Here is a 25,833-nt window from a genome sequence, read left to right on the forward strand (position 1 = left end):
CTCCATCCCCTTGATTATGTTAGTTGCCGTTTTCTGAAGCTTTGCCAACTCTGCTATATCCTTTTTGAGGTGAGGCGACCAGAACCGTACACAGTATTCCAAATGCATAAAATCACCATGTCCAGCAAGTCATTAAAATATAGAAATGAGTATTTCCGTTTCCAATAATGGATAATGCTTTTAAGGCTGCAATCCAACACACATTTAGCCCCATTAAACTTAAGGGACATCTGAATAGACATGTCTGAATAGGCATGTACATGATTGTGTTGTGAAATAATTAGCTTCACTTCTACATACCTGTTTCTTTCCATTCCATCAAATAGTTTTCTGTTGAATGCTCTTCGTGGATATTGTTGCACTTCACTCTCCAAATAGCTTAAACTACTGAGACCTAATTCACACTGCTAAATTCCACTATTCAAAAGTATATGCAGGTATATGAGGACATAGACAAATTGCAACATGGAACAGGCTACACATACAGTAACCTAGCAGTCATTTTTGTGATTGCAGGTGCTGGGGAAAGTGGAAGCAGTTATAGAGATGGCTGCTAGATCATCATATTTGTGCCAGCCTTTCTTTAGAGTGGATATGCACCCTATATTACAGAGGCCAGTCATTTGATGGAAGGGCTGTCAGAGGATAGTAATCTATTGGAAGGCATCAGCTATTGTGGTGGAGCAGCTGCAAATGTTCCTGAATGACATATATCTGCTTTAATTGGGGACTGAATCAGCCTTGGTGGCCCTGAACAATGGCCTTTATTAAGAGGTGGATGGGGGAATGTGCCCTCTTACTTGTAGTTTTCAGTGGCTTTTGATACCATTGACCACAGTATTCAGAGAGCAGAATTGAGAGAGTGTACCTCACCCTTTGGCACTTGTAATAGTTCCCACAGGACACTATTTTGTCTCCAGTACTATCTGGGAGCAGTCATTAGGAGTTTTGGGGCATGGTGTTATCAGTATGCTGGAGACACACAGCTCTATTTCTCCATAACACCTGCATCAGGAGAGGTTGAGTATTCTGGATGAAGGCCAGTGGACTTAAGCTATTATCTTGGGAAGACAGAAGCTTTGAGGGTATGTGGCTCCATATCTGGAAGATAGACCAATTGCTTGTTCTGGATGGGGCTGCACTCCATAAGAAGGAGCAGGTACGTAACTTGGAGTATTCCTTGATATATAATTGTCATTAGAGGCCAAAATGATCTCTGTGGCTAGAAGTGTCTTTTGCCATTTTCAGCTCAGATGCCATCTACTGTGTATTTGGATTGGAATAGCTTGGCCACTGTACTGGTGACCTTGAGAGTGGATTATTACATTGTGTTCTGTGTATATTTACTAATGAGGCTTTATGTATGGGATGGAATTGTGGTATATGTGTGAGAGTCATATTGTGTTACCTGTCCATGTGTGAGTTTGTGCGAATGTGTGTGAAGAAGAGGATGGTGGTAAAGTGAGGTGTATTAGCAAGGCCAGAACAGTATAAGATATGACATTGAGGTCCACCAGATCTGGGCTGAGATATGACCTCCAGAGTCTCAAACTGTTCAACTCAAAGAAAACCTAGTAGCCTTTAGGAACTATTGTTTTCCCAAAGGCTGCTGGCAATTAGCGTAGACCTTGGTAAAGCCATTAAGACATTATGTTCTGGAATGCTTCTATTCAGCCTTCCTGCTGGGAGTAAAGCAAGACGCTTACAATAAGCTACCTGAAACTCCAGCTCTGACCGTGGTTGGAGAGGCTAGTAGTTCCAAAACCAAACCCTCTTGGGAAAGGTACCTTCAATGGGCAATGGTGTCTTCTGCATCCCCTTCTCACCACCACCATTTTCTGGACTAAAGTGAGTGGCAAATGAATGGTGCAGAGGAAAAGCTGGTTGTGGGCCTCCAGGTGATACTGACCATTGACACTGGCCTTGGGACACACTTTCATCCTTCCCATGCCTTCTGACTAGTGCACCACTGCCATCACTAGCCAGATCAGAAGTGTTTATAAGGAAGGGGTTACTCGGAAATCAAGGATGGGTAGGTGGGAGGGAGTGTAAAGGAATGCAGAGGGCTTAAGTTTTGTTTTTATACTGAATTCAGGCAGTCTCAGAAATAAATCAAGCTATCTCCCATTTCTTGTGAGTTCATTCCTCAACACAGTCCAGATAAAATCCTATAATGCAAAAGACCTCACAATTTACTCCCCCCCCACACACTTCTGATACAGTGATAGATTATGCAGCTAGAGGATAAACTGCTATCTAGACTCCTTTAACCATTTGATAAGACTGCCTTTCCTGTCAACTGGGTCTCTTATGTGTAAAACTAAATAGTAGGCATTTTGTTGTTCTATAATCACAGACAAAATAGAACAGTTAGTTAAACCTGGTGCTATGGATTTATATTCACATCCACTATGAAAGCAAAGGTGGCACATGGATAGAGTTTTATCTTTGAATTTGGGAAATCAGTAACAAATGATAGTTTAGTTGTTAGCTTTTGCTACACCATTAATTTCTCCTAGCACAAGCTGAAGCATATTTGCTCATATGTAAGTTTGCCAGATGCTGGTGGACGTTCTTGATAAGGATGCGGCTCCATTTGAATGATTGTTTAGGGGCCAGGGAATTGTCTGCTCTGCCGGTTGGTCTGGAGAGAGGGTTGACTCCTCCCTCTGGAAAGGAGGCAAGAGGCTTCAGTGAACCCTGCTTGGTCCTTCCAGTAGGAGGTGTCATCCCCATCAGGAATGTTCTCCAGCAGCATATTCAAACAGAAATTTATGGTAAGACAAATTTCTGTTTTCTACTGAATTCAATGGCAATTATACTCTAGTAAAGGTTACATATAGGGATGCGGGTGGCACTGTGGTCTAAACCACTGAGCCTCTTAGGCTTGCCAATCAGAAGGTTGCGGTTCAAATCCCCGTGATGGGGTGAGCTCCTGTTGCTCGGTCCCAGCACCTGCCAACCTAGCAGTTCGAAAGCACTCCAAAAAGTGCAAGTAGATAAATAGGTACTGTTCCAGCGGGAAGGTAAACGGCGTTTCCATGCGTTGCTCTGGTTTTGGTGTTCTGCTGCGCCAGAAGCGGCTTAGTCATGCTGGCCACATGACCCAGAAAAACTGTCTCTGGACAAACGCAAGCTCCCTCGGGCTGTAAAGCGAGATGAGCACTTCAACCCCAGAGTTGTCTGCAACTGGACTTAACTGTCAGGAGTCCTTTACCCTTTTAAAGGTTGCATAGGATTTTAGTGTCAGACTCTGTTTACTTTGTGTGATGCTGAAAACTCTATGGCACATCGTTAATGTGGGGGATAGAGTTATTATATGCATTAATGAAGCTCCTCATATCTGAACAACAACAATAATCCAGACTACTACTTCTTAATGTGCGAATCAAGATAAAACCACACACTACTATGTAGAGATGAGTGAATATCAATTTGTTGCTCATTTTTTCAATCTTTGTTCTCCACATTTTCTCATCAGTTTGGTATTTTTAAATAAGTCCTTCTGAAAATTCACCAGCATTTTAATGCAGTTTTTTTCTATGTTTTTGTATGCATTTTTGCTTAAAATACTCATTTTTGCAAAACAGTTTCTTCTAATGTGATGCATTTTGGTGTGTTATTTTCACTAATATATGCATTTGTGTGTATGGTTCACCCTGGTGTGTACATTTTTATAAACATTACTTTGCTGGAAAACTGCACCACAAAATTCAGAGAAGTGTGAATTTCAAAAGGTGACGTATGTTTTGGTTTGCATATTACAAAGTGCAAATTAGGTAGATTCGTTTTTAAATGCAAACTCAATCAATCTTCTTCCCTATCTCTACAGCTAGAGTCATTCTAATATTACTTCATAGCTGAGTCTTAGTCTATGGTAGAGAAAAAATAAGCATAAAACTTTAGAACTGATTTTAGAGGAGGGGGGATTTTGGTACTTCTCACATTAACACAGAGATGAAACAGGATCTCTATCCTTCGAATAATATTGTGCAGCTATTTCTTTGCTATTTCTAGAACAAGCTACAACCAGAGAACTCAAATAGAAACCTTTTACCAGTGCCTCAGCAGAGGAAACCACTTCCAAAAGGATGATTTACTTTACAGACTGGCCTCAGTCTTTGAAAAATGTTCTTTGCTGAAGTGCTGACTGCATATTTGGATATTCGCTTAGAAGGCTAAGCAGCAGTCGTAAATAATTGCTTTTAATCATCCCTTCTTGGAAGCAGACTCTTGGTAAAACCTTTCCAACCACACACTTAAAATACTTCCATTTACTTTTATATAACAAAACGTCTCAGGGCACCAAACTGGGCAAAATTTCCACCTCTCTGAGCATGTGACAAAGGGATTTGCCATCCCACAGTGGTTACTTTGTCTGCATTCACTTTGCTTGACAGGTTTGGTAGGCATGTATGCATATATATGAGAGGCCAGGAACCTCAAGCCTGGGTTCAAAAGTGACTCTCTATGCCTTTCCATCTGATCAATGGGACTCTTCCCAGGCTCCACTGCTCACTGGCCCCACTGGGCACCCCAAGTATTTTTGCTAGGTGAATGAATGGAGAATGGGGTGCATGAGAGAGTGTGTTAAAAGTAGCCACTGATCAAAAGTAAAATTTACCTTCGTGCTCTGCACACTTTTACTTCGGTCCTCCTACACTGCTGGCATGTGGCCCTTGAAAGATTGCCCAGAAGGGAATGTGACCCTCAGGCTAAGCATGTTTACCCCAATCTTGTAGATCAGGGGTGTCCAAACTTTTTTCAAAGAGGATTGAAGTTGTTGAGCTTCTTTTAGGATTTTACCCCACGAAATAAACTGCCACATGGGCTGGATTAAACCCCCCACCAGTGGGCTGGATTAGGCCCCTGGGCCGGACTTTGGATATGCCTGCTGTAGATACTCAGAAGGCATGAGGTCCCATTGAGCCATTGTGCAAGCCCTGTCATTGTGCTGCCCACGTGCAGGGAGGAAGGGCTCAAGAGAGAAGCCTGCTGTAGGGTTGCAGATAGAGCTCCACATGTGTGTGTTGAGCAGGCTCTCCTTGTCAGTTCTCCTCCCCACAAGGCATGGTGTGTGTGAGGGGGAGTCGTCCATAAATTTCATCCAATCTAATTCATCATAATTGCACCCATGACCTTGTGTCCATGACCAAATGGCACTGATGAAGGAATATCTTCAGAAATGTATTGATTCCAGTCATATGAAGCAATGCTATCAATAGAATTTGCTGGGGTTTGTGGTTGGATATATTACTCAAGTGTACTCAACCAGTTTTATACTTCTGTTCTTAGCTCATTTTTCTTATTAAGATTTTATTGGAGAATAAGATTTTCTTATTAAGATTTTATGGCTTAGATCATAGGGCAGTGTCGGAAGATACTTCAGGTGGGTGGGACCCATAGCTGTCTGTTTATATAATGATTGTTGCCAAGCCAAAATCCACACAGGTGTTTCTGAAGCAGGATTGAACAGTCAACAGCTGGCAATTAAAACAAAACGACTGAATTATATTGGAACATGTAAATCCCTCTGTCTCCCCTTCTTCCCACCCCATTACACTGGTAGCTGAAGCAATGTTCTTTTTTAAGTGACTGTTAATAATCTTAACACTTTATCCCAGCTAATCAGTCAATATGACAATTTCAGTTTTTTTGCAAGCCAAATGCAACCTTCTGCCCTGTGCAGTACATTCACTAGCTCGCCTCTAACATATATGTTCTTAGCTATTAGGTAACTCAAGTCATGTACTGCAAGAATAGTATTTATGTGCAGAATGGAAGGAATTGCTAACTGATCATAAAAATGTAGTCACTATTTGTATAGATGGAGGCTTCATTTATGTTATTATTAGTGGCTTTCCTGCTGGTACATATACAATTGCAATATATTTATGGAACTGTCAGCTCCTATCTATCCTCTATCTATCATCTATCTATCAATCATTTAACTCAATTTAGCAGATACCCTATAGCAACTGCTCTTGGTTGCATGCAGAAATAATTGCAGCTCAAAATCACAATTCCTCATATATCAAAAAATCAATACAGCAGCACTTAGAAAACAATTAGAGAAAGATCACATTATTGCAAGCTTGAATTAATACAAATCCTGGAAATATTTGAGAATACAGTATTGGATCCTGCTCTTTGGCATGGACTGAACTTCATTGCCATTTTGCCTAACCCATTTTACAGTTTTATGAGTTAGAACAAAAATGAAATTTCCAGCCTAGCGGCAGCAATTCAAACTCAATTAACTCAGTGGGTGTGAAGGAATTCAGGTAGAAAGACTTCTCTCAGATTTTCAGGTCACACAATTTCCCTCCTGTATATACTACCCTTTTGGCAACGAATATAATTATTATAAAACATACAGCCTCCTAGAGATGTTTAAATAAAACAGGTATTTTCTGTAGTTTTCAGGTAGTATTGAATTTAAAACCAATTTTTAAAAGATGCAGTGCCTTATGGATGCTCATTACTTATACTAAACACCATATTAAAAACATGCAAAAAGATTCCTATTTTCCCAGGCCTTTGACTAATTAAACAATCTATGGCTTTTTAAACTGAGTTACTGTTTTAGTTTGTTATTATGTTGTGTATGTTTGTGTTTTTATATTGTAAACTACCCTGTGATCTTCAGATGAAGGACAGTACAGAAATTTAATAAATAATAACTCAAAAGATAATTCAGGCTGTAATTCTATACCCAATGAACTCAGTTCCTGAGAAAATCTGTATAGGAACCCACTGTTAAAAGATTTTTTAAAAAATTATATACTTGTATGACTTACTAGAATAAAAGCTTATTGGCATCCTGTTTATGATCTCTTTCCCAAGAATTAAATGTTTGAAAGAAAATCACGCATTTAGGTCAAGCTGTGTTATTTGATATGGATAACAACCCATATTTTATTTGACAACTAGATTATAGCATCTGGATAATGTCTGATGAAGAAATAAGCTGCTTTCCAAGTGATGAGAGGAAAGAATGATTCTGAAGTTTGTGTATATAGCGTGTATTACTTTCTTTAGTTTCTGTGGATTGTACTTAGTACTTTACCCTTAAAAGTAAGTGATTGCATGCAATTGAAGTGGTTTAGGATTTAGTGCTCCTTCAGTTTTATGCAGCTATAATAGTAGCACTTCCTGCATTTCCAGGACTCCAGCCACTACAAATATAAAAGTCTTTGAATTCTTCATCTGGTAGGGCCTCATCACTGGTTGCCTGTGGGTTGTTGATTCCCTTCACTTGTACAGATCTATTGTCTTTCTTGGGCCAATTTTCATCTCTGACCCTTGGGCCCCAATTGGTTTTCTCTCCAGCTCACATGTTCTACACTCAGATTCAGTTGATGTCTCAGCTCTCCCTTTTGAGTGCTAATCACACAGAAACACACGTGCATCACTCAGATTCTGATCTTTTCTTGCAGGAATCAAGGAAAATGTGTTGAAGGTTTTTTGGAAATATTTGACATGCTGCTGGCCACATCTTCCCGCTTTCGAATGATGAACGTCCAAGGGGAAGAATTTGTGTGCCTTAAATCCATTGTCCTACTCAATTCTGGTAAGTGAGATATGCTTGTTAAGGGGTCAGCTCTAATTTCAAATTCCATGTTGCTACTTTTTCCTGTTCTTGTTGCCATACAGTTATAAGTAAAAAGTAAAAATGAAACAGAGTGTGTGTGTTTAAATTGTGGGGCATCATAGTTCTCCTAACTGTAGGGAGTCATAGTATTAATCTAACCATGTGTTATAATCTCAGTACTGCTTGCCAATCCATGCCTGCTCTTTAAACTGGACATGCTAATTACATTTACAGAGTTAGCATCTATATTTGGCTGGCAGACACCAGCACCACAATACCTGATATATACCCTGGGAAAGGGCAAAATGAATAGGAAAATTAGGTGGATGGGAAGGTAAAAGGAGAGTGGGTTGGAAGGGAGAGAGAGAAGAAAGGAGTGATGGGTATGTGCATGTGCTGTATGAGAGAGAGGAAAAGATGGGCATAGGGAAGGTGTCTTCCATTTGCCACATACCCTCCACTGTGTTTAATTGAACAGGTTGGGCAAGGGAGGTAAAGTTTGTTCCTTCTTCATTCAGTCATATTTGTGTAATGTGTGGCATGTAGGGGGGGACGTATGTGCCCATGTGTATGTATGTGTGTGTGAGGTGTGTGTCTGTGTATGTACAGGTTTGTGCCCAGTGGAGTTGGTGAGGGTGCATCCCTCTCCCACCAACACTACAAATTTTAATGGATCCACATTTGTGCTAAAGTTGTTCAGGCAGTAACAAGGAGCTTAATGCTAGTATGTAGCACAATAATTGAATTTCAGAGCTGCAAGCAAACCCTACCCACATCTTCCACTCATGGACATGTGCTTGCTCCTTTTTTGGGGGGGGGGGTTACATATGCAATTGGAAGCTTGTTCCAACGTTAAGCAGCATGTACAGTAAGATAAAGTTTGTTAACATCGATAAAATTTCATAAACTTTTTGATATCCAAAATTCCCTCCAGATATTCCCCAGTAGATGTGGTAATAATCCATTTTTTCTGTTGCATCTTCTTATAAGATACTATTCGGGCAGCTGCCCAGGTTCAATAGATATTTGAAAGGCTCTGGACAGTGTGAGATTGCTAATCCACCCTTCCACAGGGAAGCCAAAGAAATAAGCAAGTAGTGCAGAAAAGTATTTCCTAGGGTTCACGAAAGCTTGAGGCAAGGCCCCAATGACATGCATCAGATACTGTTGCATGACCTACAGGTAAAATCACTGCTTTGGGCATTGCACCAGAACATGGGACACAAGGCTGCTTTGCAAAGCTCCTGTGATTTCAATAGTGTTGGCTTTACTTGTCTTTGATACAAAGACTTGAATGGACAAGTGAATGTGAAGTTTCATATCCCCTACATCTGCCAGCATTCCCCAAAAGTTTTGTCAGAGGGTTTGGTGGGAGCTCCAGAAAAATGTGAGATGATGAAGGTGGAATAGCTTCAAATCAGGGAAGAGACCAGATCCTCTATAGAGGCTTTTGAGGGTGTGAGTGCAAATGGCTTGGTGGGGGGGAGGAGGTGAAGCTAAACTTACTTCTGTTTCCTTATCTTTGAATGCAAGCCAGTATTTCTGTAAATGTAGTTTTGGTATCTGCCATTTGTTCCACAATATCGCATTCCTGACTCGTGTTCAATTTGTTGCCCATTTTGATTACCAGCTCCTCCTCAGTTCGGACAGATAACAGGCCACACATCCCTCATATTATTTGAGGCTTTGATTCTAGTTTCTTATGATGCTGTAGCTTGTTACATATTTTTTCTTGAATCTCATGTTATTCCTATTAGCTATTCTCTGAGGGTTGAATTGCAGGACAAGCTGCTGTAGTCAAAGCAACAGACAGCACAAATTATTGTGGCATCAGCATTCTGAACAGAATATGCAGGAGCTTCGTTTTGATGTAAAAAAAGCCACAATTAATATACACAAGGTATTATAGCAATTCTAGTTGTAGCTGAGGACAACAGAGCAATGCTGTTGGGCAACAGAGCAAAAACCAGTTTGGGTTTTCTGAGGATTGCTGTTTGCTCCAATCGAGTGTGTTTTTGCGGGGAAAACTCCAGGGCAAAAAAGGATGCTTGGGCTCATGGGCGTAGCCCATGGGCGTAGGTCAGGGGTCAACTGCCCCCCTAAGTAAATAAAAAGCAATAAAAATATAAATCTGAGGTTCTTCCCCCCTAACAAAAGCCTACCCCCCCCCAAAAAAAATCTTGGCTACGCCCATGCTTGGACACAGAGCTTCAAAGTGTGGACAATGCCTAGAGAGAGTAGATGAAAGGTAAGTGTATAAGCCCCATCACTGGGAAGGGGAGGAGATGGATGTCATTTGGTGGGTCACAAGTTATGCTTGCTTTATTTTTTTATGAGCATTCAGCTGCATGCAGGCGGAATTAACATTGGCCTAAAGTGAAAGTAGTGTTTTCACCCTCCCCTTCTGTTTGTGTTTGCAGTTGCAAAATATAGGACATTGACACCAATTTGTGAAATTTTATCCAGATATTTGGACAGCAGCGTGTCTCTTGTTGCAAGGACAGAAGCAGTATTTCATCAGCTTAGTAACAAAATGGAATCTGCCCCTAGATTCACTGTGGAAGAAATGAAATTAACCCTTCAACTTACAAAACAAAGTTGTATTTTTGGGAAACAAACAAGCAAGCAAAAAAGTATTACAACCATGCACTCTATGGAGTGCAGTAGTGTAGCACTGTATTCTGGGGCCCCAATCCAAAGAAAATTAGTCACACTTTCTTGAATGCCCTGGAAACATTGACTGTTACACTTCAACCCTTGGCTCTTACAATGAGTACATATTTTTACTCAGAAGTTTTCTCACTGAATATAATGAACTTAAAATCCAGTTCATTAAACTTAGTATTTTACAATAGCGCATGAATGTAAAACTGCAGTCTCAGATTTGTTGCAGCTAACCTGTCCTGTGGATTTTCATGTGATTTTAGCATAATGAACTTCCTAAGGATTAGAGAGTTTGAACACCAAACTTTGAGACCCATAACCAGTTTTCCTGAGTTTAACTGAAGATCATGGGTTATATATATAGTCTATTTAATTGGATGGGGAAACAAGTATAAACTCAGCACTTAGGCATTGTCAGTTTGCCTACAAAACTACTCATATATTGTGAAATAGTGCAAATGACTTTAATAGGAAACTTCTGGAATTAATGTGTTGTGGCTTGCAGTCCAAGCAGCCCAGCTGCAAAGTTTGAAGCAGACTGCCAGAATGCTGATGATATGATAAAGGGATGAGGAGCATGTGGCAATGTGACTGTCTGTCTTATATCTAGCAATCAAAGTTTACATTCACTTTTCTTTCCCCTTTTTTGGTGTGTATGGTGAGGATGAAAGGCTTGTTTCCATAATTACCAATTCAGAGGGAAGGTTAAGACCAAAGGTTAGCTCCAGTCTTCCTTCTGAGATAAGTTTTAATATGAGACCATCTTTCATAGGAGCTGGGGTGTGTGGAGGCCGGATCTTTACACAGAATACTGAATTCATGTGTGAAGACTTTGTGTCACCTTTATTGAATATTATTGAATATTTGAATCTTCCCTAAAGGTTATGATTTCTAATGGAAGTTCCACACCTATTTTTCTTTTTGATTGACCAGCTATTCATGCTTCAGTCAGAGAAAATCAGATAGAGATAATCAGTTGATGCCTCAGTTGGAGCCAAAGTGGAACAGTACTGTAAATTTACATTGGTTCTATGCCATTTTGTGGATTTAATTTCAGTCTGCTGTGGTGTTGAGCTTCAATTATTTGTTAAAAGTGCTTAATATGTTCTCTTTATTCATAGAACACAACTTGAGTGTGTTGTGGTTTGTTCTCGGTCCTGTGTCTGTTTAGTTCATTACTTTGCCTTGCCTTATCTGTGCTTTAACAAAATACAATAAATTTAATCTTTTAAAAGGAAAAAAGGACTAAAAATCCTAGGTAAGAGTGTTTACCACCTACATTTGTAGTGTGGATATATATGTTGTCATTGAACAAAGTTCACATATTAGAATCCTGCTGCCACTTCACTTTTTTCTCTCTCTTGCCTTCTTCCATAGGTATCTACACATTTCTTTCCAGCAGCTTAAAATCACTGGAGGAAAAAGACCATATCCATCGTGTTCTTGATAAAATCACAGACACCTTGATACATCTGATGGCCAAATCAGGCCTCTCTCTGCAGCAGCAGCATAGGCGACTGGCTCAGCTCCTCCTCATCCTTTCCCACATTAGGCATATGAGGTGAGTTGCACTAGTGAATGCTAACTTGTAAACAAAGCAGACATCATAATATAATATGCTACAGGGAGTGTCAAAAATGTTCTTTTCCCTTCACCATAAGGAGATATACCGACAAGTACTTCTGCAGACAAGGTTGTCCGCTCTGAAATTATTTAATTAACCTCCATCACCTCTAAACTTGAGAGGTCTGGAGGGTGGCAACACGAGAACGGGCCTTTTCTGCAGTGACTCCCCATCTGTGGAATGCTCTCCCCAGGGAAGTTCACCTGGTGCCTTCATGATACACCTTTAGGCGCCAGGCAAAAACATTCCTTTTTAACCAGGCCTTAGGATGTCAATCAAATCAACCCAATGTCCTTTTAAAATGGGGGGGGGGTGTAAGGGAGTTATTGGGTTGTTGTTGCTTTTTTGTAGTTTTATATTTTGATTTTATTCTGTGAACCACCCTGAGACCTGCAGTTATAGGGTGGTCTATAAATTCAATAAATAAATGTCGCATTTGTGAAAAACAGTTACAATAGACTCTTTCATGTGGTTCATAGTCTAATAGAACCACCTTCACCATTGGGGTCTGGTAAGGACCCCAAGATCTCCTGCAACAATTTTGCAGATAAAATCAATCAAATTTGGAAAGAGGTAGAGTCCACCGTGGTAGCAGGGCCGGAGCGGGGGAGTGCCAGTGCCCTGTCTAGATGAGTTGTATGGGATCAGTTTCAACCTGCTACCTCCAAGGATGTGGACAGGCTGCTTGGACAAGTAAAACCGACCACCTGTCTCCTTGATCCTTGCCCATTCTGGCTCATAAAAATGAGCCAGACAGGGCTGGGCAATGGGCTCTGTGGTGAATGCTTCCCTCTGTAAGGGAGTCTTCCTGGACCCCCTTAAAGAAGTGGTTATTAAACCGCTTCTTAAAAAACCATTTTTCAACCTGGTCACCTCGGCCAATTATCATCCAGTCTCAAATATTCCAATCCTGGGTAAGATGATTGAGTGGGTGGTCACTGAACAACTTCAAGCATCTCTAGAGGATGTGGAACATTTGGACCCCTTCCAATCAGAGTTCAGGCCTGAAACCACCTTGGTCATGCTGGTCAATAATCTCCAGCAGGCTGGGGACAGAGGGGAAAACTGTTCCCTAGTTTTGCTGGATCTCTCAGCAGCTTTTGATACCATCATAGTATCCATCTGGACCATCTAGGAGGTTTGGGAGCTGGAGGCATTGTTATGTAGTGGTTCTGCTCCCTCCTAGTCTGTGTACAGAAAATGGTGTTGGGGGATGAGTGTTTGGACCTGTGGGTGCTCACTTGTGGGGTGCCTCAAGGTTCCATCCTTTCCCCCATCCTTTTTAACTTCTATATGAAGCCGCTGGGAGAGATCATCAGGGGGATTTGGCTGAGTGTCCACCAGTATGTGGACAATACCCAGCTCTACCTCTCATTTAAATTGAAACCAGTGAAGGTGGTGAATGTCCTTTGTGAGTTTCTTGGAGACGGTTGGAGGATAGGTGACGGTTAACTGATTGAGGTTGAATCCTGACAAAACAGAAATACTGTTTGTGGGGGACTCCCTGGTCCTGAATGGGGTAACTGTGCCCCTAAAAGACCAGGTACCTAAAAGACCCCCAGGGTCATTTTGGACTCACAGCTGCCCATGGAGGTACAGGTCAACTCTGTGTCCAGGGCAGCTTTCTACCAGCTCCATCTGGTACACAGGCTGAGACCCTAACTGCCTGTACACTGTCTTCCCAGAGTGATACATGCTATTGTTATCTCCCACTTGGACTATTGCAATGTGCTCTATGTGGGGCTACCTTTGAAAGTGACTTGGAACTACCATTAACCCAGAATGCAGCTGCTAGACTGGTGACTGGGAACAGCTGCCAGGGCCATATAACACAAGTCCTAAAAGATCTACATTGATTTATGCTCAGAAACGTACTGGGAGCCAAAGTGTTGGTGTTGACTTTTAAATCCCTAAATGGCTTTGGTCCTGTATACCTGAAGGAGTGTCTCTGTTCCCATCATTCAGCTTGGACACTGAGGTCAAGCTCTGAGGGCCTTCTGGAGGTTCCCTCATTGCAAGAAGTGAGCATATAGGGAACCAGGCAGAGGGCCTTCTCAGTAGTGGCACCCGCCTATGGAACTCCATCCCATTAGAAGTCAAAGAGATAAATTATTATATAACTTTTAAGGCAGCGCTGCATCAGGAAGCTTTTAATGTGTGATGTTCTGTTGCAGTTTTGTATATTTTGTTGGAAGCTGCCCAGAGTGGCTGGGGCAACCCAGTCAGATGGGAGGGGTACAAGTACCGTATTTTTTGCTCTATAAGACTCACTTTTTCCCTCCTAAAAAGTAAGGGGAAATGTGTGCACGTCTTATGGGGCTAATGCAGGCTGCCCACTATCCCAGAAGCCAGAAGAGCAAGAGGGATTGCTGCTTTCACTGTGCAGTGATCCCACTTGCTGTTCTGGCTTCTGAGATTCAGAATATTTTTTTTCTTGTTTTCCTTCTCCAAAAGCTAGTTGCGTCTTGTGGTCTGGTGCGTCTTATAGAGCGAAAAATATGGTAAATAACAATAATAACAACAATTCATTAAAACAATGGAAAGTCAGATAACCTAATGTTTCTACACACATGACAAGCACATACTGGTATGCCTTTTAGGTTTAGGTTTTTTTAAGGAAGAAGTAAATTGTGACTCTTATTAGTAAAAGATATATAGTAAATTTCCAGGACAGGAATGAGAAGAGAGAACCTCTAATGGTGCACTAAAGTATAATTTATTCAGGCCACTGTGTTTAGATCGCACTCTTCATCAGAGGCAGTATAAAACAATCTTTGTTATTTCCAGCATCAATCGTACTCCAAGGAGGCCAGTTAAAATTATTGGACATTATTAACTTAGGTCCCATATCAATGGGTCTACTCTTGAGTAGCCCTTGGCTACAGACCTCTGTATTTTGGACATGTTCTGTTACAAAGCGATTCATGTCATTAAGATAAAGCGCATTGGACTGAATGCATTAAATTTTAGTACACCTCAGACATTCTCTTTTCTCATTCCTGTCTTCCATCCTTTTTTCCACTTTCCCTGACAGGTCACAATACATGGCTGGAAGGCTGTGTTTGGGGCCTTATGGTGAAGGGCTGGTAAGAAATCTTATAAAGAAATAAAATAAATAATAAGTTATGTGTGGGGTATATAAGCAATTGTACATCTCTACTGAAACATGATACTGTAGTGGTGTTTTAAAATGAGGGCAGGGAAGGAAAGGGGCCTATGAGGGAAGAGTCAGGATCTGTGGACAGGCCCAGAGCCACTAGCACCACCAAATTCTTATCATAATATGGAGTGCTTTTAAAGAGTAGTTCAGAATTCATAAACATTTAAGAAATATGTCAAGTTGCACTATTGTTCCTTCTTTCTTAGAGAGTGTAACCTAACTGGTAGCAGCTCTCCAGAGTTTCAGACAAGTCACAGTCAAAAGTTCTACTGGAAAACACAGAGGGATTGAACCAAGGCCCCTATGCACATAAAGCAGGGTAGCCAATGTGGTTCCCTCTCTTGAGACTACAGCTCCCATCATGCCAGATCCTTGGTTACGCTGGCTGGGACTGATGGTTGTAGTCCAACAATAACTGGAGGCCACCATATTGGCTATCCCTGGGGTAAAGCATGCACTTTTTCACTGACCTCGAGTCCTTTTTCAATGTTACTGAGTTTTCACCACTGTGCAACATGACAGCAGTAGAACAATCTTAGAATGTCAGTCACAATAGCATTACTATGAGGACAAATGTATTGCCTATCTCTCTAGGGAATTGCAACATTTCTGAGACAAAGATCTGCAGCATCTGGATATGCCCTAAAAATGTTGCAGAGTCTCGTGAAGAGACTTAAGACATGTTGGTCTCGGAAGCAAAAAGAAAAAGAAATGAATTCAACCCCTGAATAGTATCATCACCACCACCACCATCGTGTCAATAGGTGGCACTTCTCAGGGTATTCCAAAGTTGGATTCCCCTACTTTGTCCTGTGGTAGATCCATGCCTGGAAGTATGATTTCTCTGCATGATAACATCTTGTTTTATTTCTATGTGAATCTGCAGCAATAAAGGAATGGAGCACCTCTACAACATGAAGTGCAAGAATGTGGTCCCTCTTTATGATTTGTTGCTGGAAATGCTAGATGCCCACCGTTTGCATGCCCCTGCAGCAAAAAAACCACCGCCACGTGAAGATGAGGCCATGAACCAGTTAGCAACCACATCCACTGCAATGCATTCCTTACCACCTTGCCGTGTGAACAAAAAGGAAGATGCAAAGGAGCCAGAAACCAAATGAGAGCCTACATTTCAAATAGCCTACAGCTTTCTGATAGTCCCATTAAAAAACTACCTACTTCAGGCTTAGCTGAACTGGTACCATGTGTAAGCACTCCAATACTCAACCAGTGATTCCCAAAGCATTGCTTGATGATATTGTTAGTGGAATGTATAATTTTGGACATAATATGGGGAGTCAGAAACAATTATCTCTGTTTAATATAAACATAACATGATCATGAGGATTCCTGAGGTCTTTTAGCTGGTATCAGACTGAAAATTTGGGTGACCTTTCTCTTTTAAATCAACTGAGCAAAGATCCCAGCTGAGTTTGAGTAGGTGATGTTTACATTTGATGTTCATTGGCTCTTTGATAAATGTAAGAACCCTATTCCCCCCCAGCACACCCACGTACACACAAAATGATGGCGAACTACTCAGATTTTGTTAGACTCCAGTCTCATTCATATTTCAAGAAAAACCAACAGGATTTAGAATATCACCATTCAGGCTTTTTTATTGTTATTTCAGGGACGTAATCTATACACAGCTAAACAAAAACTTTAGACCACGTGAACAGATGACTTCAGCAACAAATCCTTCAATTAACTTGTTATGAGTGACAAAGAAGTGCTAGGTTGCAGTGGCACCCATAATGGGCTTGGTACAGCATTACAGAGCTTATGCTGGTAGAGATGGAACAGGTAGTTTTATGCAGAGCTATTTTTTCTAGAAAAAGAAGTGCCGGAACTCACCACGAATACCTCCCTCATTCTTTTAGAATGGCAATGGCGCCCACCTGAAAGGTGCCAGAACCCTTCTGAGATGTGCCAGAACCAAGTTCCAGTGAGTTCCAGCTGGGAAAAGAAGCCCTGGTTTTATGATCACATAAAGAATTCTTAGATGGGTAGCTACAGGCAGAATCCAGCACATGGGCCTACTAATTTCTGCAATGTGTTTGGAATGAAAGGATTGTACAAAAGTACTGTGCAGAAGTATATCCTTCCCACAGTTGTCTGGGAGTCAACCCTGCATTAACAATTATAGCAGAAGTTTTTTATATATTGCCTTTGACCAGAAAGGCAATTAATGCATTTTATAAATAAGCAGAAGAATCAAAATGGTTCAGTTTAGACACTACCTGATACATTATAGTATGAGATGGCAAAATCTGACTGATCATGTGGGAAGTTTTGTTGGTGCTGCCAGGAAGATACCACACTAGAATGGGAGCTTCCCTTTGTATGTTGCCATTTTGTACTGCAACTGAACAGCTTGCTGCTGCATACTTGGGGGTAGCAGCACTCTCACTTGTATGAATGGCATTGAATTTGGTCTCAAAGAAGAAGCTTGTATCCTTACAATTGCTGGGAAACAGAACAATTGTATCTATTGTATACTATCAATACTGCACAAGAGGACAATAATGTGGGGTCTTTGGGTTCTACATAGGTACAGAAGTGAGTCTTCATGTTTGTGACTGGATGCTCCCCAGTGTACAAAATAGCTCTGTGTTGAGTAACTACTGGCAAAGAGGAGGGAGGTGATGTGAGTAAAGACAATTTGTGTTGCACTGCATCCGAGGTCACTTTCTGCCATTGGCCCAGGCACATACTGGCCCCAACTAATGATGATGAGCACACACACCTGGGGGCAGAACGGAACCAAATCTGCAGGTGATCATCATGAGCTGCTTTTGTGGTATATATTGTTGCGCTCCTGCCTCTACCCAAAATCTATAAAAAGCAGTACAAGCACTAATGTTGTGAATAGTTTTCATCTCGTCTTAATTTTGCAAAATGCGCTCACCAATGCCTAGATATTGAGCTTTATTTCTGGTGGCCTTGCTTTTTATTAACGTAATGAAGTATTTGTCTTTCTGCATTCAAAATGTACAGCAAAACAACAAAAATGGTTCTGCTTTGAAACTTCCCCAAAGCTGTTGGGGACTACAAAGTGCCTTGTCAGAAATTGACACATTTTCAAGTGATAACTGCTTTCTTGTGTATTGCATAGCATGAAGTATAAGCAAGAAGTCAAAATGTGTGTAGGACAACATTTAAAATAATCAGCAAAGTTTATCCATTTGTATCCCAGTGCTTATAACACCCAATACATATAATTTGTACCCTTTTTCTAGGGGGTATTTTTAGCTATTTCCCCAATCCTCTGTTTCTTTGTGGGCACAGAGCTTTATGTGTGTACAGAACTCCTGTGCTTGCAAGGACTTATCCATTAACATCAGTGAAAATGGCACAAAGGACAGCCAGGGGCTTTCCCTCCATTATAGTGAATAGGGAACAATTGTCAGGCACAAGAGCTCTGTGGTTGCATTGGATAACAGAGATGTTGAACTCTGGATGGAAGGTAATGTGTACAACACAAATTAACCGTCATTGATCTAAATACATCTGCTTTCTTGGTTCTCCTACTTAATAGCCACTTGTGTAAATTACTTAAATAGATCTGAACTAATTTTTGTAATTTATAGACATCAGTTTTGATAAAGACTATGGAAATAATTGCTTTGGCTTCAGAAAGAAGCAAACAAAAATAAGACAAGCTACAAAGAAGCTGTGGGTGAGGGAGGGGAAATGTCAGTTTGCAACCAGAATTTGTGGTTTTAAATCTCTAGTTTTAATGCCAACATACCTGTGGCACGTTTAGCTTGGGAGTCCAAGGGGGGAATGTGTTACTTTCTATTAAATCTGTTTAACTTTGCAGGGGTGGGGTGGTTAGTTGTTACTATTGTTAGATTGTTGAAAGCATTGTTTTATCATTATTATTGAAAGCACCTTAAATGATGTAATGTGTGTGTTTGTATGCATATTATATACACACATGCAGAGCTCACCTAACAGACAACTGAATGTAACTGTTGTATTAACCCAGTCAACCGACTAAAATACAAAAATCACCATATGCTGTTTTTATACTTTTCAGCTATCCTCTCATATGCAATCATTTGTGCCTAAGGCTTAGCGATTGTTAGAAATCACTATTTCATATCAATTTTTATATTTACATTAGCCAAGACAGCACTAATTTAGCCTTGTACCTAAACACGATGAGGAACTATCCTTTAATGAAGGAAGGACATTCAAGGCAGCTAATTACGTTTCTTACCAAAATACTACTAATGATGGATATGAAAGATACCAAATATGGCAAGGATTGGTTCTTCTTTTTAAACCGAACGGTTGATACTGCACTTAAATTTAAAGACCAAAACATAAAACGCCCTGGAGATATAGAAAATGTAATCTTGCTACATGCCAAATCATTGTAATATGTTGGATTAACTTGCCTTATCTAATGTCAATTAACAGGCTCACTGGAAATACACAGGAGTGGAAAAGCCTTGAGTGGTGATATTTGTCTCTTTTCATTATTTCTTTTTTTGGTAAGGGCAGTTTTTATAGCCAAGTATGAAAGCCATTCTTGTATTTAATGGTATTGTGGACTCTTGCCTCACCCAGTCATCGTTTTCTGTGTGGCAGGGTTATGCTTTTCTGTATGCTCATGCCATCTGAAATGCCCCTACTACACACAGAAAACAATGAGAGACTTATTGTTCTGTCTCCTGCATGGAAAAAAATTAAATCTGTAAGAGATAGTGCTGTGCAACAGTAATTGTCTTTTAAAAAAATCCTTCCAGTAGCAACTTAGAGACCAACTAAGTTTGTTATTGGTATGAGCTTTCGTGTGCATGCATACTTCTTCAGAAGTGTGCATGCACACGAAAGCTCATACCAATAACAAATAACAAACTTAGTTGGTCTCTAAGGTGCTACTGGAAGGATTTTTTTTATTTTGTTTCAACTACGGCAGACCAGAATGGCTACCTAACTGTAACGAGTAATTATCTTATCTGTTTGGATGGCTTGCCACCAGAACAGGCACAATTTAGTGAACTTGAACTGTGAACAACCAATCTGATCTGCCAGACTGTCTAGCCACATCCTAACACAAAGGTGAATCTCTACCTGCATCTTAATGCAAGAGTGAGTGCATAACAACATCACAGTATTGTGTTCAGTACTAATTATTGATGTGCCGCACAGGTAATTTGCAGCATACTCACATTTAACTTGTATTCATCCAGTTTTATGAGATTGGCAAATTTAAAAATTTAAATTAAAATGGGGACAAAAATATGGGGGGGGGGGCATCTGGGGAAAAGAACTTTGGCAATCCCACCACTGCACCCAATGTGTTTTGAATATACATGATTTTGGCTGTAAGTGCTATCCTCAGAATGTTACCCTCACATAAGTTGAGAGTTGCCTGTATTAGTTACATTCCTGTTTATTGCTGGGGGAAGCCAACTGAGGGAGAGCAAGAATTACAGTGGAAACTCCTGGATGTTTGTGTATGTTGACTTTTGCCACTGCACAATTGATTAAGGAATTTTCATCTTAATGTAGTCTCAAAACACTTGGGGCAAAAATTGCCCGTTTTTTTGTGTAATCTCTCACATTACTTACTATCCTGTTAGTCTCATGATAATATTCTGTGACAGAAAACAATGCAAGTGGCCGAATTTTTCCTTGATGGTTTCCATTAGCCTATTGCCATTTAAAAAGTTGTCCTTCTGTACATAATTATCAACCTATACTTGCCCATTGGAAAATTAGCTATGCCCTGATCCGGCTTTCATCGTGTCTTACAACTAAGTCCTAATTGGGGAAGCACATTCCCATCCACCTCAAAAAAACACATCTAGTTAGTTTTAAGGAGCCTAGATAAGCATCTTCATTAGCATTTGCTGTACACATGGAATCCTGCTTACACAGCTTTCATTTGCTGGATTGTGGTGCTAGTACTTGCCATACAATTTGGTATGGACTTGAGCCTTCATTTTACAGACATGTTCTCAGTGCTACTGCTTTTAAAATGCAAAGCTAAAAGCCAACTTTTAAGTACACAAACTTTTGAAGATGCAAATGCTCTGCAGGGTAAGTCAAATTAATTGTTTGCTCTACATTACACCAATTTCTGAAAGCTTTTTTTCTAATGTATCTTACTGTGGCTTTGTGAAGTGAGTCTTCAGAACTGAAGTGACTGCTGAGTCCAGACTTGATCTTAATGCAGTGTTTTAAGCTATCTGTCCTAGTACATAAAACATTGTTGGAGTGGAATTGTGACATAAATCTTGGGGTACCAAAAATTTTCTTTTACATGAAAAGCCTTCTCTTTATAGATGCATTCTCTAGTTTTAATTCAAATATGGATGTGTTACTGTCTGGAATATTGTTCTGTATGTGATCATTGCCTTTTGACGGGCACTTCAACTTTGCACTGTTCTAAAGAGATTTTTGTAAAGAATCTACTTTTTTGCATTCAAATGTGCCTAAACTTATATGCTGCCATGCTGCAAGCCTGTATTTTAGTAGGAATGTTGTCCTGCTGTGCACCTTTTTCTAAAAAAATAAACAAAAACAAAAAACAAGCAGTGTACTCAATCTTGAAGTGCCCATCTAAGAATGGCAGAAGGATGCTAGTCAGAGAATAAACTCAACAAGCCACTTTATGCCACCTTATTGTATATATTTTTAAAATGAAGCTTTTTGTGCACTACAATATCCTTTCATTGTAAAGCTTTCCCTTTATTATGAGGCTCATGGGCCATAATGTATTTGTTGAATTATTCTGCTCTTTTGCTGATGCATGTAATGGTATAATTGATGTCCCTGTTTTGTTAGAATATTGCTTTGTTAAATGAAAGAAAAGTTTAAAAAGGGTAAACTTCCTTTTTTTGCACTTTCAAAAAATGTTACAAGCAGCTTCAGAAAAAAAATCAGCAGGATATCTGATCTGTCAAGATTTTCTCAGCTTTGATGTCAAAATAAAACAATGAACCACAGCACATTCTAGTTTGTGTATTACTAAAATATATTACCTTGGGTACAGTTCTCAATAATGACTGGTTACATTTCCCTCTCATTTAGCTTTAGTAAAAAAAACAAAACACAATTCTTTGGTTTTGAAAATAAGTGAAGGTTAAAACTTATGTACAATACAAAAGTAAACACACAAACAACAAAAACTGAAAATTTTACATTAGTTTTAACCTTCACATGAGGATCTGAAAAACAGATTCATCCATTTAAAAACAAATCATGCAACCTTGGGCTTGTACCCCCACCCTGCAAAATGATTTGATTCTACATAATAAAAATCCTCCTTCCACTTTTATGCTAAAACTCCCAGAATACAACTGCTAAATAGATGAAATGGTACTGTGCAAGAATAATCAATTTCAAGTTTAAGGGACCTTGAAAAGAATTTTTTTTACAAGAACCCTGATGTCCATTAACCAGAGCTTACTTCAAAATACTAATCCCCGTGTATGTGTAGCAGCTGTATTCTGTGAACTAAAAATGGGGGAAACCTGCATATGCAGGTACATATACAGCATACTGCAGATCAAAGATCTAATACAAAACACTATCTAGTCAGCAGAGCTTCCCAAATAAATGGTGAATGGCATCCAATAAATACTCCTATTTTACAGATAAGAAATGAGTACAAGGCCAGGCATGGCAAATGATATTTTTTTTGCAAGTTTACTTATTATCATTAAGCTAATGCGTGCCATAAACTTTTGCCAATTTACTTGCAAATCTCTCACATAGCAATCAGTAGATCTTTATATTGTTCTCCCCTCCCATTTTAAAGAAATCCTTGTGTGATAGAGAATTGGGACCCACTTGAACAATATTAGGTGTCTCATAAGGGCTAGATCATACAAGCACTTGATTAACCAACATTTGATGAAATGCCGTTGAATGTATGAACTGACACTGTTGAACAACATTTGGTGTATTAAAAAACTTAAAAAGGAAAAGCCCTAAATGGGCAGAGGGACCTCGAACACCAGTGAGCATGCTTGGTGGCTACAGGAAGTGGGATGGAGAGTGGGGGTGTTTGAAAACACTCTGAAAACCTTGAGCAGGGAATGAAATTGTGTAACCTGTATCAGGACATAGCTGGGTGGCTGGGACCCTAAACAAGAGCACTCCACAATGCAGCATATTGTTGTAGAAAGCACATCAAAGTGCAAGTAGATAAACAGGTATCGCTCCAGAAGGAAGGTAAATGGCGTTTCTGTGCGCGGCTCTGGTTTGCCAGAAGCAGCTTAGTCCTGCTGGCCACATGACCCGGAATAAAGCGAGATGAGTGCTGCAACCCCAGAGTCGTCCGTGACTGGACCTAATGGTCAGCGGTCCCTTTTACCTTTACACTTGATGAACCTGCAAGGACCCAAGGTAAATTATTCCCAAGTCAATGAATGGGTATGGGGTGAAGACTGGTTCATAGGTTGGTTTTTAAAAGTTCAAGAATCATTATCCATAGCAGTTGCCTGCTATACTATGAGTGATAATTACTGTTTTCATCAAGAGAGGTTTCTTCCTCTCTGGGGAAAAAGGACGTGATGGAGATTCTGCTAAATTGTTGGTATATGTTATCATAGTGCTGCTGTAACATCACTACAAATTGAATAATATATTGCACCAGTATCGGTGGTGGTCCAAGACAGATTGGGGAGCCCTGGGCAAGAGAGTCATGAGGGGCCCCTTAAAGGTATGAAAGCAAGTCAGGCATAAAATATCACTTAGTTATATATATGAAGCTGCAATGAAAATATGGAACTATGTATCATAATACATTCATTGTGGTCACTTTTTATTACAACAGGAGTGGAGAATATTACTTTATATGTTGTATCAAAACTACACTGAAAACAAAGCAACAATAAGCAAGCCATTACTTCCACATGTGATGCTCTTAAATACCATAAACAGAAAGAGCAAACACACACACAAAGCATACTGTGTGATATCCACATAGGCAGGTCATGTGGTGAACTGGTGATATCCAGTACACTGATAAAGAACAGTATAATGATTTAAGGTTTAATTCTCTAGTGCTCTATTAAATGAAATTAACGTTTCCAAACCTTCTGGGATGATAAGTCCTAAATGAAAACACTGTAATCCAAGCCTCACCCAATTTTATGTTCAACTGAAATAAGTGTTCAATCTTACTAGTTATTCTTGCAACACAGATGAGCACAGATTGATTGGCTTATTTTTCTGCAGAGGGGCAGGGAGCAATTTCAACATTTTGAGTTCTAGTGAGTATCAACAACCACCTCTTTAACTCAACCAACAACTCTGTTGAATCCACGTCTCCCTCAAAGTGCAAAGATTTAGCATCAAATATGAATCCATTATTTGTCCTTAAACTGCACCATTTTGTTCGATCTGTGACCTACATGAACAAGATGGCTGCTGCCTCCTTGTGATGTCCTGGTCAACTGGGTATGAGCATGAGGACATCTCTCAGCCAAGGAACTACTACTGATGTGGATGGCTTTGGGCTAAGGGAGAAAAGGTCATCTGCCTGTGCTTTTGTAGGGAAACATTTGCATGCTTGCCATGCTGCTGAACTCAACACAAGGTAGCCTGAGACTGACTGACTGACTGACTATAAAGGAGGCAGGCAGGCTTTTGTACTTGATTAGAGTGTGGCCGCAGGTGGTTGTCCCAGCCAACACTTGCAGTAAGCTGTTGCTGCACCTTGTCATAGCTGCCAACTTCTCCCTTTTCTTGCGAGGAATCCTATTTGGAATAAGGGAATTTCCCTTAAAAAAAGGGAAATGTTGACAGCTATGCACCTTGTATTCCACAAAGATACAGGGGAAAGACTTCCTCGGTGCCTGCGTGTGAAGATCTGAAGGGAGAGCCTAACCAGATTCAGCTGCTACATCCCACAATACATTAAAAACTCTCTTATAACACTCTTAACAGTCTTGGCTTCCCCTAAAGTATCCTCCTGGGAACTGCAGCTTGTCTTGGATACAAAAAATGGATTGACAGTTCAATGAGGCCAATCTGGTTGACAGCCCAGCTGTGCCCCTATATGGACAGGAATAGCCTAACTTCTGCTGTCTATGCTCTGGTAACCTCTAGATTAGATTACCTAGCTGGTGCAGAATTTAACGCCCAGGTTGCAAAACGATTTGAGCATGTAACGCCAGTCCTGGCCCGACTGCCCTGACTACCAGGTCCACCTGGCACCTTGGTTACATATCTTCAGCCGCCAAGCAGAAACATTCCTCTTCTCCCAGGCCTTTTGCTAATTAAACAATTTATGGCCTTTTAAACTGTGTGTTTGAGAGAGAGGGGGATTTTTTGTTTGTTACTAGGGTACGTATTTTTGCGTTTTTATGTTGCAAACTGCCCTGTGAGCCTTGGGTGAAGGGTGGTATAGATATTTAAGAACTAAATATACAAATAACAAATAAATGAAAAAGAGCCTAAACCCTATACCTTTTACAGTCACACTCCAGGATAAGATAAACAGGACTAAAGAACGTAGAAGGTGGAAATAAAGTAAACTGAAGAGGTTTTTCCATAGCAACAGATAATCCATAAACATACTGTGGCTGCCTCAATAGTTTTTAATAATAATATTGCCAATACAAAAAATTATCTTTATAATATGTGATGGTTCCATCACATCATTCTCTGAAAGTCTTCTTTGGAGATTTCTGTTTGACTTCAGTGCCTCATGCCTTTCCACTCATTTACAAGTTCACTACTTTCAAAATTAACTTCCTGACCAGCATCATAAAGGTTTCTGCATTTCTGGAAGTGTAGAGACAGCTTGCTGAAAGTGTA

General features: G+C 40.2%; 1 protein-coding gene and 1 long non-coding RNA gene across 16 annotated transcripts in view; one reads left to right on the forward strand and one right to left on the reverse strand.

Moving 5' to 3' along the window:
- The window catches only part of ESR1 (estrogen receptor 1), a 205,528-nt gene extending 183,518 nt beyond the window's left edge, over positions 1-22,010 (forward strand). For 10 of the 12 annotated variants that reach the window (XM_083496475.1, XM_083496469.1, XM_083496473.1 and 7 more), the window contains 3 exons: positions 7,440-7,573; positions 11,636-11,819; positions 15,929-22,010. In XM_083496475.1, the coding sequence (XP_083352601.1) occupies positions 7,440-7,573; positions 11,636-11,819; positions 15,929-16,163 (553 nt within the window). In that variant the 3' untranslated portion in view covers positions 16,164-22,010. Of the gene's footprint in view, positions 1-7,439; positions 7,574-11,635; positions 11,820-14,916; positions 14,969-15,928 lie in introns of all 12 variants that reach the window. The other 2 variants (XM_083496470.1, XM_083496471.1) reach the window with 1 other exon arrangement.
- Positions 1-25,833, reverse strand: part of LOC310703887 — a 104,504-nt gene that overhangs the window by 61,086 nt on the left and 17,585 nt on the right. The gene's annotated exons all lie outside the window — the stretch shown is intronic.

The sequence above is a fragment of the Podarcis liolepis genome (assembly GCF_965112155.1).
Source record: "Podarcis liolepis genome assembly, chromosome: 3".
In the NCBI taxonomy this organism is placed as follows: Eukaryota; Metazoa; Chordata; class Lepidosauria; order Squamata; family Lacertidae; genus Podarcis; species Podarcis liolepis.